Raw genomic sequence first — 17,669 nt, forward strand, 5'->3', positions numbered from 1 at the left:
ATAAATTGATAATATTTATGTGCTCGTGGTTGCCAACACAAAGACTTGTTTTTTTTCTGTGTATAAAGTGACTGTTGTTCAGACCCACAACACGACTATACTTCTAAAGCTGTGTGACCAGAACAGTCAGGTAGAAAATCAAATGATCTCTTACGTTTTCCTTCAGGGTGGTGACATTTGCTTATTATCTAATTAACAGCTTCAGTTTGTTCTTTTATTTTGTATTTTGAAGACAGGATTGTATTTAGCAGATTGGGGGAGTTACAGGTGTCTCATCCTGTTGCCTGGAATATAAATACTCTCAGTGTTATCAGTACAACAGAGGCTGGAAATTGGAAGTCCTCCTACCTGCCTGTTAATCTTTAACCTAATTTACACCCTGCTGGATGTAGAAAAATCCAACTTTCCAACCTTGAACTGTAACTGTGCCTGTAAAAAGTCATGGCTGGACAAACATGTAAAAACAAACTGCTTGTTAAGGCAGTTCAGATGTTTCACAGTACTAATTGGATCAAATGTCTCGCTCAGTTTCATGGGTATAGCCCATGTCTTGCTGTGAATCCTGTCCTCATGATGTCTTGTGTTTTTCCAGCTCTATTGTCTCCCTTTTTTCACTCCACATGAAGTCCTCACTCCATGATTCCTTCATGAATCACATGCTCCCCCTCACAGCACCAAGACACACAAATGGCTTTCAGTCGCTGGGAGAAAAGACATTTTATTTCCGTATTTGCTAACCTGTGAATCCCATCTCCATCAAAGGACATGGCTGCAGTCTTGCATCCGCCCACTCTTCCTCCAGAGTGAATGCAGCTTCTTTTTGTGGGGAAGGATGGAGGGGTGGAGGGTGGAGGAGGGGGGTACCTGCTGCCCATTAGATGCTGATCCATAAGGCGTAGGAGCTTCCTGCTCACATGCATTCTCTGATCCATCCATCTGCCTCCTCGTCTCAGCAAACCATGTGCTGTTTTTGTTTCATTTTTAGGCACTCATAGCTGCTCCCGCGCAGAGATACAGAGGAGGTCTCACTCTTGGCGAGCAGGAGAGCAGGAGAAGAAGGGTTCAGGGTTTTACCTTTAGCTGTAGATGGGCGTATCAGATGAAATCTGTGTCATACAGCTTTGGGGTCTTTCACCATCAGCAGTGCAAAATGGTAGACACAGCATTAACTGTTTGTAATAAGAGAAGACTGTTTTCCAGAAATGAACTTTTTGCAAGATGTTATTCTATGTTTGAGCAGAAAAGATGTCCTGTTTCCAAATTTAAGTCCTTGTTTTGTGACATTTTCAGTCTTTTAAGGTCCGTGAGGTGTAACAATATGGCTAAAATGCTGCAGAAACTTATGAATTCAATTTTAAATTAGCAATGCCATGATTAGTACAATTGCAGTAAAGACAATCCTGCTTCTGTCTTGTCACTGAAAGGTTGTAGCTGCCACTGTATGTAATTTCAGAGTCTCCCTGAAAAACGTGAACATCTGAGAAAATCAGAGTTTCGACGTGAATGTCACCAGTGAGTCAGTGTGAGATTTTCTGCTCAGTTTACACTGCGGAGAGGAGTGTCCATGAAGTGCCGACAAAATGGAAATGTAAAATGGAAATGACGGACGATTACTCACTCAAGCACCGTTGAGTGCTTTGGTTCAGGGGTCTGAAGGAGAAAATGTGTCAAGACGAAATGCAGCATAATGAGTTGCATGTGTTGTGTAATTATGAGCCAACAACACTACAGAATGAGAAGTCTTTGTGCGAGGAGTTGTTTTCCCTGCCATCCTCCCTGCATTACTATGACAACACATTCATTAGTGCTTTGGTAGCCGGCGCTGTGTTTAGCGCCGAGAAGCCTCTGCAAAACTTAGACAATAGCAGCACTGTGGAGCCCACAAGGCAGAGAGAAATCAATGGAAAACAGCTTTGGCGCTAGGTCAGCATCAGGGAGATATAGATCACAGGATGGCTGAGCATGCACATTTTGATGTTGCGAAATGGTAGAATATTTATTTTAAAAAGTACAGTCTGAGGATTTGTTTTTGTGCAGGATGCTCAGGAACCCAAAGTGTATGATTGTTAGGGGTTTTAAGAACTTGAATAACAAGGTCACTGTGAAATTTCATCTAAAGTTAAGCATGTAGCTTCATATACAGAGTATTTCAAGATGTCAGACTCTCGCAGACAGTGTTGCATCGGATGTTAACTAAATGTGAGTGGATGCTGAAACTTCCTGTCTGGTTTGTTGATGTCAGACTGCCTTCCTGTGGTGTAAGCCGTTAATCAGATGCACCCAGCATTGCATGCAACCACCCTATAACAAACGATGCAAACAGAGAGGCAGCGGCTTCACCCTGCAGACAGTTGACATCAGCCAATGAGATTCAAGAATCCACCTCTAACCCTTGACCAAAGCCCTGCTGCTGATTGACGATGGAGGTCGCTGTGCTGCGGGGCTGAGTCAGCGCACTAATGCATACGAACGTGTCTTGTTTTACAGTTTGTCACCCACTTGCCAGAGCCCCACCCTCCTGAGCCCCTGCAGCCCCTGCAGCCCTTGTAGCCCCTTACAAACTCTTCATCCATGGAGGTAAGACAGCCAGGCCACACACACATTCTTTCTATGGAAAACATGGACTTCAGAGAAAGTCATCAGTGAATCGAAAATTAACTTATTCCCCCATTTTTATCTGTGCAGCTAAAGCCTGTTAAACCTGATTCTTGTGTGCCGCGGACCTCCACAACACCCATTAAAAACACATCAGTGAGCCACACGTTGTCACTGCTTGACAAGCCGCCCCCCTCCGTCTCCACGAAGGAATGCTGTAGTTTAATTTGAATTGTCCTGCAGCTCACCACAGCACCAAATATCCAGTTGTATTTGAGTCACATTTGTTAGAAACTACAGTGCCCAGCTGTAAATTCTTATAAAATGAAGCTAATACATTCTTGACCCAGTAATAAAGCCTTCAGCAGTAAAAAATGAATTTGTGGCTGAGAGTTAAATGGTTAAGTGAAGTGTAGTTAAAGTGAACTTAAAACTAATGATGCCATTTGTAGTCTGTTACTAAATTGTTTACAAAAAGTCTAGAATATCACGAGCCTTACATGTTGATCTGGTTTATCTTCGGAAAAACTGGTCTCTGATAGTATACGTCCACTTACTTCTACAGCCAAAGGCAAAGAAGATGCTGGACCCTTTGCGATGTTACAAAAACATTAAGACATGATAACAACAATAACAATTGTCATCATTTGGTTATTTCTTAAAAAGATTAAAAGTGAATTTCTGACCTTTGAAACAGCAAACAATCCCAGAAAAAGGTCTGTTTAGGAACAGTTGTATCACATAGTCTTGTTATTTAAACACTCAATCTGCAGATGAAGACGTGTGATATGATGAAAGGCTCCAGAGCAGCTGCTAAATGGACCTCGTGGTGCGATAGTTTTAATTATTTGCGGAATCGTGACACAACCAAATTCAAATTTGCAAAACAGCCAACCAGCCAGAATGAAGCCAGCAGACAGCAGACGGTGGACAGTAGGCTGATGTGTATGATAGATGAGATTTGTATGACTTTAACTATCAGGTTGTTATAGATTGGACCAGTATGACATCAAAAAGCATTTTTGTTTTCTGTCTGCTGAACATTAACAGCAAAATGAGCAGCTAACTTAAATATTTTCTGCTGCATGGTTTTCCAATAACAGACGTCTCAGTATAACCTCAAGAAAAAGTGTGAAATATAAACGGAAATATGCAATAAGTTTGTTGTTGTTGTTGTTGTTTTTTTGTATATTAAGGTGGCTCTGTTTCACCAGTGACGACCCATCATTTATTAGTTGTCTCTAAGTCTACAGTATGTGGGTTGCTTGGCAACGGTGCTGGGTGCTGTGGAGGAAGGCAACACTGCAAACAGAGGCGGCTGCATCCAGCATGTTTCTGGATGTGTGAGCAGCGCTTGGCTGTCACACCACACACTGAACAATAATGAATCCCCTTTTTCCTCTCTTCAAAAATGAGCAAACGTTAGTTGGGATGCAAAAAATCTCTCAGATGCGATACCTCAGGCAACCAGTATGGCAAATTGTGCATATGTTAGCATCATATTTCACAGCATTTCTGTATTCGTATGGAAGTAAATCTGAACATCCGAACATCGACCTTTAATTCAGATGAGATGAATGTGTAGATGTTCATCTTGATGGCACTGATGCAGATACTATAACAGGATTCATACAGACTATATGCACCATTTATGAGACTTGATGTCTAAAATTGGAGAAATTGGAGAAGATAAAATTGGACATTCAGACGTTTGCAACCATGTACATCACCACAATAATTAAAGAAATAACACATTTATAATAATAGTTAGCTAATTTTACCCTCAGAACCTCAATTCAAATAAATAAATGAATGAATTAAATTTCTTAGCATTTTGTGTGGTGTTCAGCATACCCACTGTGTTATGTTTTTATTACGATATAAAATTAAAATGCATACATACCTGGGCTACATCGACACTACTAGAGGAACTGTACGCAGTGGAATGTACCACTGTTTAAAAGTTTTGCAAGGATTGTTCCTCCACCAGACTCCTCATGGTATAACCCAACAACATTTTACGGTGCCTTCAAGTTCTGTAGGAATTTGATACCATAGTACGAGTAACCAGAGGTAAACACGGAGAGTGTTTCCATAGGAGTGGTTAAAAGTATTCCTAACTTAAGACTTTCTCTTAAAAATTCTTTGAGCACTGTCTCAACAACATACATCATCCCACATAGTCTAATGTGCTGATGAATGACACTTATAGATGAAAATTTTGCAACCAGTTCATACAAAAAAGTGAAAAATAACTGGCGATGTTCAGCTTTCAGTTGTTTTGTACTCCTACTTACAATTTTGTGCTTGTTTTGCTATTCTTTGCAATGTGATCAGAGATGTAACAAATGGATACAAAAATTGAATGTGTATTCCACTATCTTTGCTTTGTGTTTATTCACATTTGTTATACAGATTTTATAAGAATGTTGCTGTATTGTATTCTCAGCAAACCTTCTTAACACCTGTCTGGGAACAACAGAAGCTGACAGAACTCTTGTCTTAATGTTGTAACTAATGTATATCTGAGTTATTAAGTATTGTTGTCTGAGGATATGTTGATGTCCCTTTAGACAAAACTTAAAATAAAATTGACATTTTGCTTAGCATGCAAGAAAGCAGCCCCTGTGAGTGTTTGTAATCACAATTTTTGATAGAAGCACATTTCTCAATCAAAAATGCCAAAGATATGCTGGTCCCAACTTTTCAAATGTGAAAATTTTCTTGTTTTTTTTAAGATTGAAAACTGAATATCATGAGGCTTTCGACTGTTGTCAGGAAAAACAAGCAACTGAGGCTGTCTCTTTTGGCTTTGGTGTGTGTGTGTCGGTGGGCATTTATTTCTTCACTATTAATCTTTTTAAAGTAAATGGTTAATTTAGCATGTTTTTGCAGCATTGAGGAGCGGGAGGTAACGAGCAGCACTTGAATGCAGCATCGGGCTGGCGCTTGCTCACAAGGCTACACACGCAGCCAGCAGCGTATGTTTGGTCAAACTATAAGTGTGCCGCTACTGTGTGAACGCTTTTAGCCACCAAACGAACCGCCATGGGGGTGATGTTTCGGGCGCAGGACTGCGGTCAGAGAGCCCACCGGAGGATGTAACGGCAGCTCCGGGGCCGTTGGGATTGCACGAGGCAGACGAACTCGGTGTGAATACAAAAGGGACCGCCGAACAGACAGAGACGATGGTGGGGAGAGCAACGGCAGCACCAGCGCCAGCAGCACCGGGGGGAGCGGGTTTCTCATCGACACCAGCTTCAGTCTGCTGAAACCACCATTAACTTTGTAACTTACACGAGAAAATAATCCAGCATGTCGGATCCGAGTCACTGGTCTGCGGTGCCGAGCCAGAACAAGTCCCATTTTGTTCCGGGAGCGCTGCTTAAACGCTCAAAAAGGTAGTTATCAAGAGTTGGGTTTTGGAGGTTAAAACTCAAGGTGGTCTAACGGTTAATGTTGTTCTGTTAAAATGCAGCTGGTCTTCGTACAGACGCTCGGGTCGAAGTGAATGCCTTCATAACGACCGTATGTTAAAACAGTCCAAACATAAGCTAGCTCCCCTGTGCTCCTCTCTGAAAGCCGATTGCTCCGTCGCTGCTTCGCGTTAATCCCGTGTTTGTGAGTTTTGTGTTGATGCACATCCAGAAAATAAGAGAAGTCCAAGCAACTAACAAGTTAATACAGGCTGCTGGGTGTGTTCTCTCTAAAATTAGTGTGGACGCAATTGTCTTTGTTGAAAAATGAAGTTAAATTGGGTGAGCTGTACCCATAGGGGCACTTGGCTCTCACAACTGTGTGGTAGGTCTTTTTTTGTGGACAAAGGCCTGTAATTGGACTTCTCTGGGTATATTAGTGGCTGTTGCTGTGATGACCGGAAGTCATGTTTAAGTATGTTAACAGACTGGATATAAAAACCTACAGCTGGCCATTGATGGCGGCTATGACATCAAACTGACTGTCTTGTGGCCTGTGCGTTCATTGTGGACTAAAACTTGTTAAAATTATTGTCTTTTTAAAATATTTATCTCTCAGTAATTTCCACTTTTTTTGATTTGTCTGTAAAATTAGTGAAAAACGCCCATTACAGTCTCACACAGCTAGTTTTGTCCAACCAGCAGCCACACACCCAAAGATACTCAGTTTGAAACCATATAAAATTGAGAAAAATCGTAATCCGCGTGTTTTAGAAGCCAGAAGCAAATTTCTAATTTTGTTCAACAAACTCTCCATAACTGAAAGATATTCAGATATGATATGGCTGATCATGTGAGGTCCTGTTGAGCCGTTTGCCCCTGGTGTCACAGTAAAATCTGTTGACTGTTATTTGTCAGAGTTTGTTCCTTTTTTCAGAACCAGGGGATCATTTAGCCCTTCCTCCCTCCCTCCGTTTAAACACACACGCAGTCTTGGACATCTGTGGCTCAAGCTGGACCTGCTGTTGCTGTTACTGCACACAGTCCCTCCAGCCTTTAGTCTGTTGACAGGAGGTTTCCTCTTTGTATTTTGGCTCTCATTGGTTTTCCCTCTTCAGCTGACATGACCGTGCTGGTGTGTCACGCATCTGCCTGCAGATTAGAGTTGCAGTTACATAAACATTTCTCAAGGCAGAGCTGCTCTGAGGGCGTAAATAATCTCATGTGTAGAGTTAAATCTCAGTGGGCAGAGGCAGAGAAGTCTCAGTTCTTCAGCTCAGTATCATACGTCTCATCTGTAGCAGACCCATGAAGTGTGTGTTTTTGGGAAGGTGCTGAGAGAATTTTCAGAAACCTGAGTTCTGCTTGTGGTTGACAATCATCATCATCCCGTATGTCACACGAACGTAGTTCAAGATGTGATTCTGATAAAGTTAGTTTGGTTTAAGCAGATTTTGGATTGTCACCAGAAACGATCTCCTACGCACATACATCATGGAGACGCGGGCATGAAGTACAAGAGCATAGGCTGGTGTAGCACTCAGCTACTGTCCCAAAAGTCTTTCAGTATCATTAACTGAGTGGAGCTGAAACAATGAGTCGATCAATCGATTAGGGGGTTGACAGAAAAGTCATTTTTTGAGCGAAAATAGTAGAAAACCCTACACGGACTGTTGGTCGGACATCATGTGCTCTGCCAATGTGTAATCAGCATTTTTTCACTTTATTTTTTTGACATTTTAATCGAATCGAAAACATTATTATAGATAAAAAATAATTGTCAGATTGACACCCTAAAACTGAGTAGAAAAAAAAGGAAGGTGAGGGTATTCGTATATCTTAACAAAAGTGGCACTGCCGAGTCTTGTTATCTGGTGAGCTTAAACCAGCAAAAAATAAAAAGGATTTTCTTTGTCAGGCGCCATAGCGTTTCTCCAGTCTCCTTTTGTTTTAATCGGGGATATCTGCCCATACCTGTGAAATATCTCTCTTCAAATTAAGCAAAGTAGTCCTAAACAAAAAAAGAAGAAGTCAGGAAAACAAAACTTCACTTAACACTGACTTAAAAAGTGGAAGGAAGGAAAATAACCTTGAAAATCAGTGTTAGTTGTATGATTTAAACTTCATGTTTCAATGAGGATTGCAAGCAGAAATAAAGCAGAAATCTGAACATTCCTGCCTTTTTACCACCACCAACCAGCCTACCAGTTTGCACACAAACACGCATGCATTTTGGTGTTATTCAGGCTTATTGAGTGCTAAAGGATAGTTGCAGCTTAGTGGATCACACTGCTACTTTAGAGGTCAAGTGTCTTTTTAATCTATCTGCCCAGTGTTACTGTTGTAAAATGTCTTTTGTGTCCTGAAGCTGCTGCTCAATACACTCACAAACACACACACACACACTTATATAAATACATACTGAACACCTAAGGGTCAGAATCATCTTAGCATTGTTCCCATTAAATAGTTTCCTCCAGTGCTGCATGCCGGCATCCCAGCAGTGACACGGTGCTCTGAGTGAACCTCTGAAAGGAGAAATTTTAGCAGAAGCTTGTTGGACAAATAACGCTGAAAAATAAGATGACGTCTGTGCACAAGGACAAGCGTGGCAGTGATAATGAATGTGGAAAGTTGTTATTTACCCCTGTGACAATGTTGAGGCTGTGTTCATCTTGAAAATACTACAGTCAGTAATATAAATCTGTTTGTGTCAAATTGATGGAATTCCATATATTTCATATTTCAAATGCACGCAAGACTAAATTAAAACTAAGGCTAAAAGGTTAAGAGATTTAACTGGCTCACAGGTCATTGCCGTCACCGAGTATGCAAAATACCGCAGAGACATTTTGTTCCAAACTGTGATGAGAGATGCAAGTGAGTGATGTGTGCTGAACTCGGCAGTCTTTTGACCTTACGTCTTTGTTCTTCAGCTGTCGCAGCAGCAACAGGAAGAACCTCGGTGTCGGGACGCCGTCGCCCACCCTGTCCCGGCCACTCTCTCCGCTGTCACTCCACACCGGTAAGATCATTTGCAACATATGATGGCTTTTAACTCCAGCAGGTCCCAACGGGAGCATTGTTGCAAGAACAAACCTTGTAGCCGTGTGCTCACTTACATTTTATCTCAAAAGCATTCAGACAAAGGACAACATTAGTGCAGTTTTGATAACCAGATGTGCACAGCCTTGAATCAAAAAAGTATAAACTGCAGTGTGTGGGGTCTTGGTATTTAATTAACTTCTAAACTTGACTTTCTGTTTTGTATTTCAACTTTGCTCTGTAGAAACATTCCCGCACCAACACAGCCCATTGCAGTGTTTTCTGAATCCAGCTCTTGTAGTTGAAACTTGACTTGAATGACTCATCTGTGCTCTCCTGCACGATTGAGATATGGTTGAATATCAGTCCAGATGACTGCTGAATTTAAATTGTATTGTCTGCACTTGACCACAGACCACACAGACACACACACAGAAATCACATATTCAAATCTCAGTTATTTAAATGTAGAGGTTGGCAGTATGGAAACATTCAAGCCTCTGCAGAACATCTGAATCAACTGTCATGCCAAAACTTGAATGTTTTAGGTTATGGAGATGTTCAGAATTGATATCAGACTGAAGAAAGTGCAGCATGTGTTAAGATAATTCAGAGGCAAACAAGTTGTTAACGTTTGGCGTCCTTCTACTTTGTGAGTAACCCCTTAATCCCATAAAGCAGCTGCCCTCTGTCACTCAAGAGCTCCTCATACCAGCAGTATGTGGATGTGCTCCCTTTTGAACTCAATCATGCTGAGGATTGTCTAATCACTGTGTGCAGTCAGGCTCTGATTAGCTCCCTCTCTTGTCTTCAGATTGGTACACAACTGCTTGAATGTAAAAGAACCTCCGTTTCAAGTAGAGTAGACTGTAGTGAGACACAACTGGATGAGGCCCCCCACTTCCCCCGAATTAAGGAGAGATGTACTGAAATGTTTGGAAAAGTAATACCAAAATTATATCCTGTACCTCTCTGAAGTGCTGGTTTGTGCAGTGATTGAGGGTTCCTTTGTAGAGATGATGTCACCCTTTCTGGACTGTTTCCACCTGTAAATGCAGCCATGTGGTCTTTTCTGTTCTGTTTCGTGGGCTCATTATTATAGGTCTGAAGAGTATCCGTAGTAACTTTGGCTTTCCTCTTTCAGCTGCAAGCAGCCCTCTAGACAGTCCTCGAAATGTGTCGACCAGCGCCTGCCTCAACTTTCCATTTGCCAGAAGGTATGTGAACACAGCTCACTTAAATGCTTTTCCCCATGTGGAAGGATGTATTTGTTTTGTCACATCTGAAGGACTTCAGATTCCATTTCATAGTTAGATAAAATAGATATAAATAGAAAGGTAACACTTTAGTTTTACAGGTCTGTGATTTTCTAATAGCTTTTAAGATGGTTTCTTGGCTGATTAAATTTGCATTAAGAAGCAGTTGAAGAGGCGTACATAATAAAGTGGCTGTTGAGTGAATGTTGAATGCTGGCCTTTGGGCATATTTCACCTTTTTTTTTTTTTTCTTTGCGTGTTCAGCTGATCTGTTGTGCGCTGCTGAAAAGACCTCGAGGTCACACTACGGTACAAATTATATGGAATTTATCAATTTAACAGTGTCTCTAGTTTACGCATAATGTATTTTAGTTTGCCCTATGTATGAAATAATTTTTATGACTGTGCTCACATTAGAAAGTTAAATAAAACGTAAAAGTCTGTTACTCCATCTTTGTCATTCCCTGTACCAACGGAACATGAGACGGTTCAGATCCGACATCGTGTTGACGTTGTTTCCACTAGCTCAGCAAGTAACGAAGCCTTTCCGACTTAATCAGGCATTTTAGCCTGCTTTATCGCAGTGCTCCGAGTTTTAGTTTGAATTGGGATTCTTACGGTTGTTTCTTTCTATGGACAGAAGCCAGGCTGCTAATGGTAACCATGTTGCTAATGCTACTGCTGCCTGATGCTAGCAATCAGGAAAAACAAACAGACAACAACAAATAGAAAAAAAAAAACAGGAGCTGCTCAGAAACCAGAAACATTGAACCAAATACAAATTTGCAAACTCATTACTATAATAAATGTAATGCGTGAATCACATTGTGAGGGTTCCCTGTGAGATTTGCTGTGTGTGTGCTGGGACAGAGGCAGATAGTTCGGAGGCTGAAGAGAAACAGCAGTAAGGTGACAGAGGATGACTCAGCCTGGAGCATTCGCACCTCTGCCAGGTCTCCTTACAGCTGACTCCCCCTCAGCACGATGAGTGCAGTTAGATCGAGGGTACCCCCGAAGCCCACTCGCACATCATTCACCTCAGTTCCCATGGCAACATGCTTGTCTCGCTCCAGGCGTGTGTAGCTTTTCTACAAGTGAGGCGGCACCTCGAAGACGCACAAGAACAGCCGTTAGAAAGTCAAGAACAGTTCAGGTGCCTTTTTCCTTAAACGCCATGGGAACGAGACAGACGCTTCATCTGAGAAAGTCAGTGCTGGCACCAGTGTGTCTTACTGTCAAGGTGAAAGATAATCCTTGAGTAAAACCTTAAAACGTCATCAAGTTCTGTGTCTGTTTGAAGAAAAGCTTCCAGCACCGAGTTAAGAGAAAATGCAACGTTTTGGTGACAACCTGCTCATCATCATCTCTTGTGGTGAAGCCTCGCAGGACGGTGACCGCCTTCACTGCTGCTAGAAACTCTGACTTTGCTTGGTTTATTTTATGTAGCAGTGTTTGCTGAATCTCTTCATAATCAGTGAATTAACTGAGCTCAGAAACAATCAGATGGATCACTGTTGATAGGTAGCCGTTAGAATGCAGTTACAGCAATTTCTGCCCTTATTTAGTTATTGAAATAGTAAAAACAGCATTGTGAAGTTGTCCTGCTCTATTTAACATCACTCTTTATGATCTTGCTCGTTCAGTCTGTCTGGGCAAATATATTTAATTATACACAAGCCTCCTTGTTTCCTCTGCTTTTTCTGCAAACAATGCACTAAATATTGTAACACATGACGTTTTCTTTAAACTTCGGTTCTGGTGTGTGTTTTATACTCTTTGCTGTTGCAAAATCCAAACTGGAGAAATGAGATCCTCTCGCTGGTCATACTTTGAAGTGAAAATTCGTTTCTGTTATGTAAAGTATGTCTTCAAATTAATTTAGTTTGCTAGTTCCTCCTTGTATTTGGAGGGATGAAAACTGGCAAGGAAAGCAACCTTGTCAGTACTGATCCCTCAGCTGAATGCCAGGGGTCACAGGATCACTTGTGGTAGATACCCAAAACTCACTGAAACCACTTTCTTTGCTTCTCTCTTTTCTCTTTATTGCTGTCATGGTCTCAGTCATCTGGCTCGTGCCGACAGGTAGCTCTTTTTAACATTCTTGCACCGTGTCTGTTGGCATTTAAAGCTCGTGTTTTATGCTTGTTTTGTTGTGTGAAGATAAAGCTCGATTTGCATATAGCAACAAAGGAGCTGCTGTGAACCAAGTGAGGACACAGAGAACCCTTTTTATATATATATATATATTACTAGGAAGAAGACATTAATTTCATGCTCTTGTAGTCACAGCACTCCTCCGTCATCTGTTATGTAAGGAGTTTCACATATGAAATGCTAACTAATGCCAATGCTGCCGAGGCTTATGTAACACGCGTGTCCGTTTCTCTCAGAGCTGAGGGCCGGAGATGGTCCCTGGCATCCCTCCCCTCGTCTGGCTATGGAACCAACCCGCCGAGCTCCACTGTCTCGGTAAGTCATCCCAAAGCACGGCACTGTCCTCCCTGGTTGATATATGGCAGCCAGGCAGATCTGACACCTCACTCAGCCCAAGTGTGAATGCCAAGCCCGAGATGACAAACTGTTAATTGTTTTCTTCCATCATCTGCTTGAATTAGTCATTCTCCCAGTGTTAGAAGTATTACACACACACAGTCTGTGTATATGCATGTTAATGAGGAGATGAAGTGAGTGTGTGTTTCTACTCTCGCTGTTGTACTTATTAGGTTAAATGCCTTAAGTGACATTATTTTATGACAGGTTTTCAACAAAACCTCACAACATGACATATTTGTTATATCACAATTCATGGAGACCTCAGTTTTTTATTTTATGTTTTTTTAAATTACCACTTGCTGTGGTAATTATAATAACATGACCTTAAATCTCATGTTGTTTGTCATGTTTTGTCGGATTTCCTGAGTTACACTTGGGAGAATAAGTTAAGTTGTTTTTTCAGATCACAAACTTACTTACGAGTTACTAGTTAGTTTTCCAGAAAGACTTTTTTGAGAATCCGATATACAAAATATCTTACATAGAATAAATCAGCAATTTTCTCAGTTTACAGAATGGTGTGATCAAACGACATTCAAATGAACAGTGTGCAGCAGGAGGAGAATGAGCCGAGTCTGTGGTGAAAGTACGCCATGTGTGGCTATTATAAGGAGGTTTACTGGGCAGGCCCAGGCAGAGGCCCAGAGGTCAGCGGGGACAATAGTGCTCTTCAGTGGCCCTCACTGCCGTCTTTATACTGAGGCTTTAGAACGAGACTTCACAGATGCCATCCCTCTGGCCCTCTTCTGTTCAGGACACATGGGCTGCGAAATTTAACAGCTTGCCGGCAACGTACGCCGTGTGCCGTTCAGTTTGAAAAGGGTTCACGCAGTGCCTCAGTACACATGGAACTTGTCTGTGTGAATCATGGCGCCACTGAGGGCTTGATTATTGTCTACACCAGTACCTGAAGAAATATTTTCATTATTGACTGAAAAGGCGTTAAGTTTTCACTCTTTGACTGCTGTTCTAAATTCATACAGCAGGCGAATTTGTGCTTCATAAATAAATGCCCCATAGGTCTATTATCAGCTGGTTGGACTTAGTTTGGCTTCCTACTGGCACAGAGCGCTCTATGCCGCCGTCAGCATAAGCCAGAAAGTAAATATGAAGTGAGCGGAATATTCCTGACAGCCAAGTGCTGGTTTAAAGGTGGTAACATCAATAAATTATTACCTCCTTCCTTTAAATGAGACCATGGCTGCGCAAACTGTCAGCGTCTTGACTGAGAAGCTCAGATTTGAAGCAAACTCACGAGACAGGAGCCAAACACAAACCTACTACTGCTGCAGCGGCACCGACAAGTAGCAACGTCCTCTTTTCTAAAAGGAAGTAGAAGGGTTTTTACTGGAACTGTGATCTTAAGCTTGATGAACACTAAATGCTACATTTGGCACCTTTTGAATCTATCTTTGGCTTAATTTGTTCTTGTTAATCACCCAGTAAGGCAGCACAGTCTGGATTAGTCCAGTTTGGGGAGTTGTTTTTTAATATTTTGAGCATAATACACACATAATACACTCCAGAATGTTTTTCTGACTTTTTTTCCTTTGTCTTTTAGGCTTTTTGACACTTTGTGTGTCGAGAACTGCATAAATAAATACTCTTTAAATATAGGTGTTCAAACTGAATTATAAATAAATCAGTTATTTGTCTTTTTGTGTTGATAAAAGATCACTGTCAAAACCATTTTAGGTCAGAGAAAGTTTCCTATTGTCTACCAGATATGACTGTTAAACCCTTTGACATCAGTCCAAGCAGCTGCACAATCTTAATGTTTTTATTTCATGTTCTTCAGAATTCGCTTCAGTTCGTTATTAGTCATTATGATTCAGTGTTGCCATCAAAACTTTTATCTCAGGTTGAGTTGAACAGATGCTAAATGTGGCTTATGTTTTTGGCGGAATTATCGTCAGAATGATGTGAAGATTTTCCTGGCTGATGACCTTCTTTTGTGTCTGCAGTCCTCCTCGTCCTCCCAGGAGCGTCTTCACCAGCTTCCCTACCAGCCAACTCAAGATGAGCTGCATTTCCTCTTCAAGCACTTCCGCAGCACAGACAGCATGACTGACGAGGATGGGCGGCCCTCGACAGGCATACGACCTCGTTCTCGGAGCCTCAGGTACAGACCCCCGATTTCACCAGGCGTTAGTGTTGTTGTTTCCTTTTGTAACGGGCTCGCTGACTGGCTGGGAGTGAGAGGTGCTTTGCTGAAGCAATGGTGCAAAAATCTTAAAAGTGTAAAAGTATTTTTTGGTTCTTTATAAAACTTAAAATTTATTGTGGACAGCAATGTTAAACTTTTAGATTAACATTGGACAGCAATTTCTTTTCTTTTTTTCCCCCACTCTTCCTGAGGTGCTTGGTGTTGTTATGTACTGGTAGACTGTCAGAAGTCTGTGCATGGGTATGACCAAGACAAATTCACAAACAAACGCAGCGTTTGGCGTCTGAGGCGCCTTGGATCGATTACACATGCCCGTTGGCCGGCAGGCAGGTGGAGATCTGACTGCAGAGCTGTGTGGTTTTGACAACTTTTGTCTGTTGGCTCTGCTCTGCGCTGTTTGTGCGATGCCTGAGTGCTATGCGTTCTGGCATCATGGTGTGCCGTGCGTGGGCATGCTAGCTAACAGAGCGCCTCGGGGATCTAGCTGCTGATCTATAGTCAAGGGAGGGGGTGGTTTGGGGGGGTGGTCCCTGATGCAGACAGCCACGGTGAGCTGCAGCAGTGAGTTTTGGGCAGCAGCCATCCAGCCTTAACAGAGGCGTCTTTCATGACAAAAAAATGGCTTAAGGAGCCTGTTAGCATGTGATAGGTTTTCCCTCCATCTGTTCTCTTCGAAGCTTCGTCAGGCAAGATTTTCTGTATAAATACACCCGTCTTATGGCCTCAATACTGAAGTGGATTTTGCACTACATGACTAATTGAGCGATGTCGATGATTCACGCGGTTTGGCCCAAAGAAACCTCTGCTGTCTGTGGATGTAGACACATCAAAAAGAGAAACCTGACATTGAAATCCACTCTTATTGTAGCATTACCAGCTTATGGGCAACTGAAGTCGAACGTTGGCTCACAGTATTGCTTTTGGCAGGTTCGGATCAAATGTTCCACGTGTGAATGTTGACCTCAAAAAACCCTCTTTCTGTCAAGCCCGAGCTGTCAGTTCAGAGTTGATGAGTTGACGTTCGGGAGGCGGGGGTTGAACTGAACTGACTGATGGCCTTGATGACATAACTTCTTTCACACACTTAGAGGAGACTGATTGTTTATCTGTAAAACTGAGATGCATTTGTTGATCAGTTAAAATACACTAATCTGTTGTTTTGGTTCTGTTGCAGCCCCGGGCGATCAAGTGTCTCCTTTGACAATGAGATTGTCATGATGAACCATGTTTACAAAGAACGTTTTCCAAAGGTACATTACAACATACTCCTTACGTTGCTCTCTTGTGAGCTTGTTGAATACACCTTAACAAAAACAAAGTTTAATCGTAATTAACCTGGAAGACATGTTGTACACATGGTAAAATGTTAAGTGTCTTGAAGATTAGTTGGTAGCGCTCTTTGTTAATAGAAAAATAAAACAGTATAGCATGGAAACTGAGCTTTGAAAGCCAAAAACCACAGCAGGTGGCTCAGTAATCATTGGGTCAACAATGTACCCACCCACAGAAATATTATGGACATTTGGTGCTGCGGAGAGTTTAAATAAAAAAAAAAAATCATAATTCCCGAACCTTTTAAAATGCCTTAACTGTGAGTTTGTGTCATTGCAGGCCACAGCCCAGATGGAGGATCGCTTGTTAGAAATTATCACCCACTGCTCTCCAGAAAACTCCCTCCCTTTTGCTGATGGGGTGCTGGGATTCATTCAGCACCAGTTAGTCGAACTGGTCAGAGACTGTCTGGACAAATCCCAGAAAGGTCTGGTTACTTCGCGATACTTTGCTGAGCTCCAGGAGAAGTTGGAGAAGCTGCTTCACGAGGTTAGGAAACAGCCAGCTGGTTTATGACGATTGCAAAAAAAAAAAAAGGATTAAAAATGTACTTAATTTAATTGTACACTACAGCTTTGAGCCTCAACTGATGAGATAACACATGTGAACTCTTCATCTGGACACTCGGATGTGCTGAAGTTATGAAAGGCGATTGATCGGTCTGTGTGAAATGTGCAGTCAGGCACAGCGCTCAATAACAGTCTGATAGCCAAAGGCACACACTATAGATCTGGTAGGGGAAACGTCGAGAGGTACTTTTCTGTCGCAGGTCTTATCTGTGTTGTGATAAAATGTTAGTTTCTATAGCAACCTCTTCTCCTGTTCCTCTGCATGCTGTCAGACAGAAGGCATGGCCGACTCGCTGTACCTCCAGCTGAACTGATAAGTCTGTTCCCATACAGTGGAACAAATGCTGTCTCACACACACACACACACACACACACACAAACCTGAAGACTCACTTTGTGAGCCAAGGTTGCTTTGTTTAAAATTTTCAGGGATAAAATGACAGTTTCAGTCTTTTAGATTGTCAGTGTCTTTTCTTTTGTGATTTGATACGTGTTATGATACAAATTGCTTTCAGCTTGTAGAAGCTTTGACACTTTTGCATTCAGTAGCTCTTGCCAGGTAAATATTGTCTGATATTTTACCTTGGAGTAATTGGAGGGGAAAAAAATACTCTTAAGCACAACCTCTTAATGTTTTCAACAAAGAATAACATTTTGATTGCAAAGAGAGGCTTTTTATTCACCCTCCAGTCATTGTCTACATGCATGCTAACTCAGGTGCTTCGACTCTATGGTT

General features: G+C 41.8%; 1 protein-coding gene across 2 annotated transcripts in view; it reads left to right on the forward strand.

Moving 5' to 3' along the window:
- The window catches only part of mast3b (microtubule associated serine/threonine kinase 3b), a 28,882-nt gene that overhangs the window by 417 nt on the left and 10,796 nt on the right, over nt 1-17,669 (forward strand). The window contains exons 2-8 of one of the 2 annotated variants that reach the window (XM_046391687.1): nt 2,488-2,577; nt 8,948-9,036; nt 10,201-10,273; nt 12,703-12,781; nt 14,830-14,987; nt 16,207-16,282; nt 16,644-16,853. In XM_046391687.1, the coding sequence (XP_046247643.1) occupies nt 2,488-2,577; nt 8,948-9,036; nt 10,201-10,273; nt 12,703-12,781; nt 14,830-14,987; nt 16,207-16,282; nt 16,644-16,853 (775 nt within the window). Of the gene's footprint in view, nt 1-2,487; nt 2,578-5,292; nt 5,997-8,947; nt 9,037-10,200; nt 10,274-12,702; nt 12,782-14,829; nt 14,988-16,206; nt 16,283-16,643; nt 16,854-17,669 lie in introns of those variants that run through there. The other variant, XM_046391689.1, reaches the window with a different exon arrangement.

The sequence above is a fragment of the Scatophagus argus genome, chromosome 6 (genome assembly GCF_020382885.2).
Source record: "Scatophagus argus isolate fScaArg1 chromosome 6, fScaArg1.pri, whole genome shotgun sequence".
Taxonomy (NCBI): Eukaryota; Metazoa; Chordata; class Actinopteri; family Scatophagidae; genus Scatophagus; species Scatophagus argus.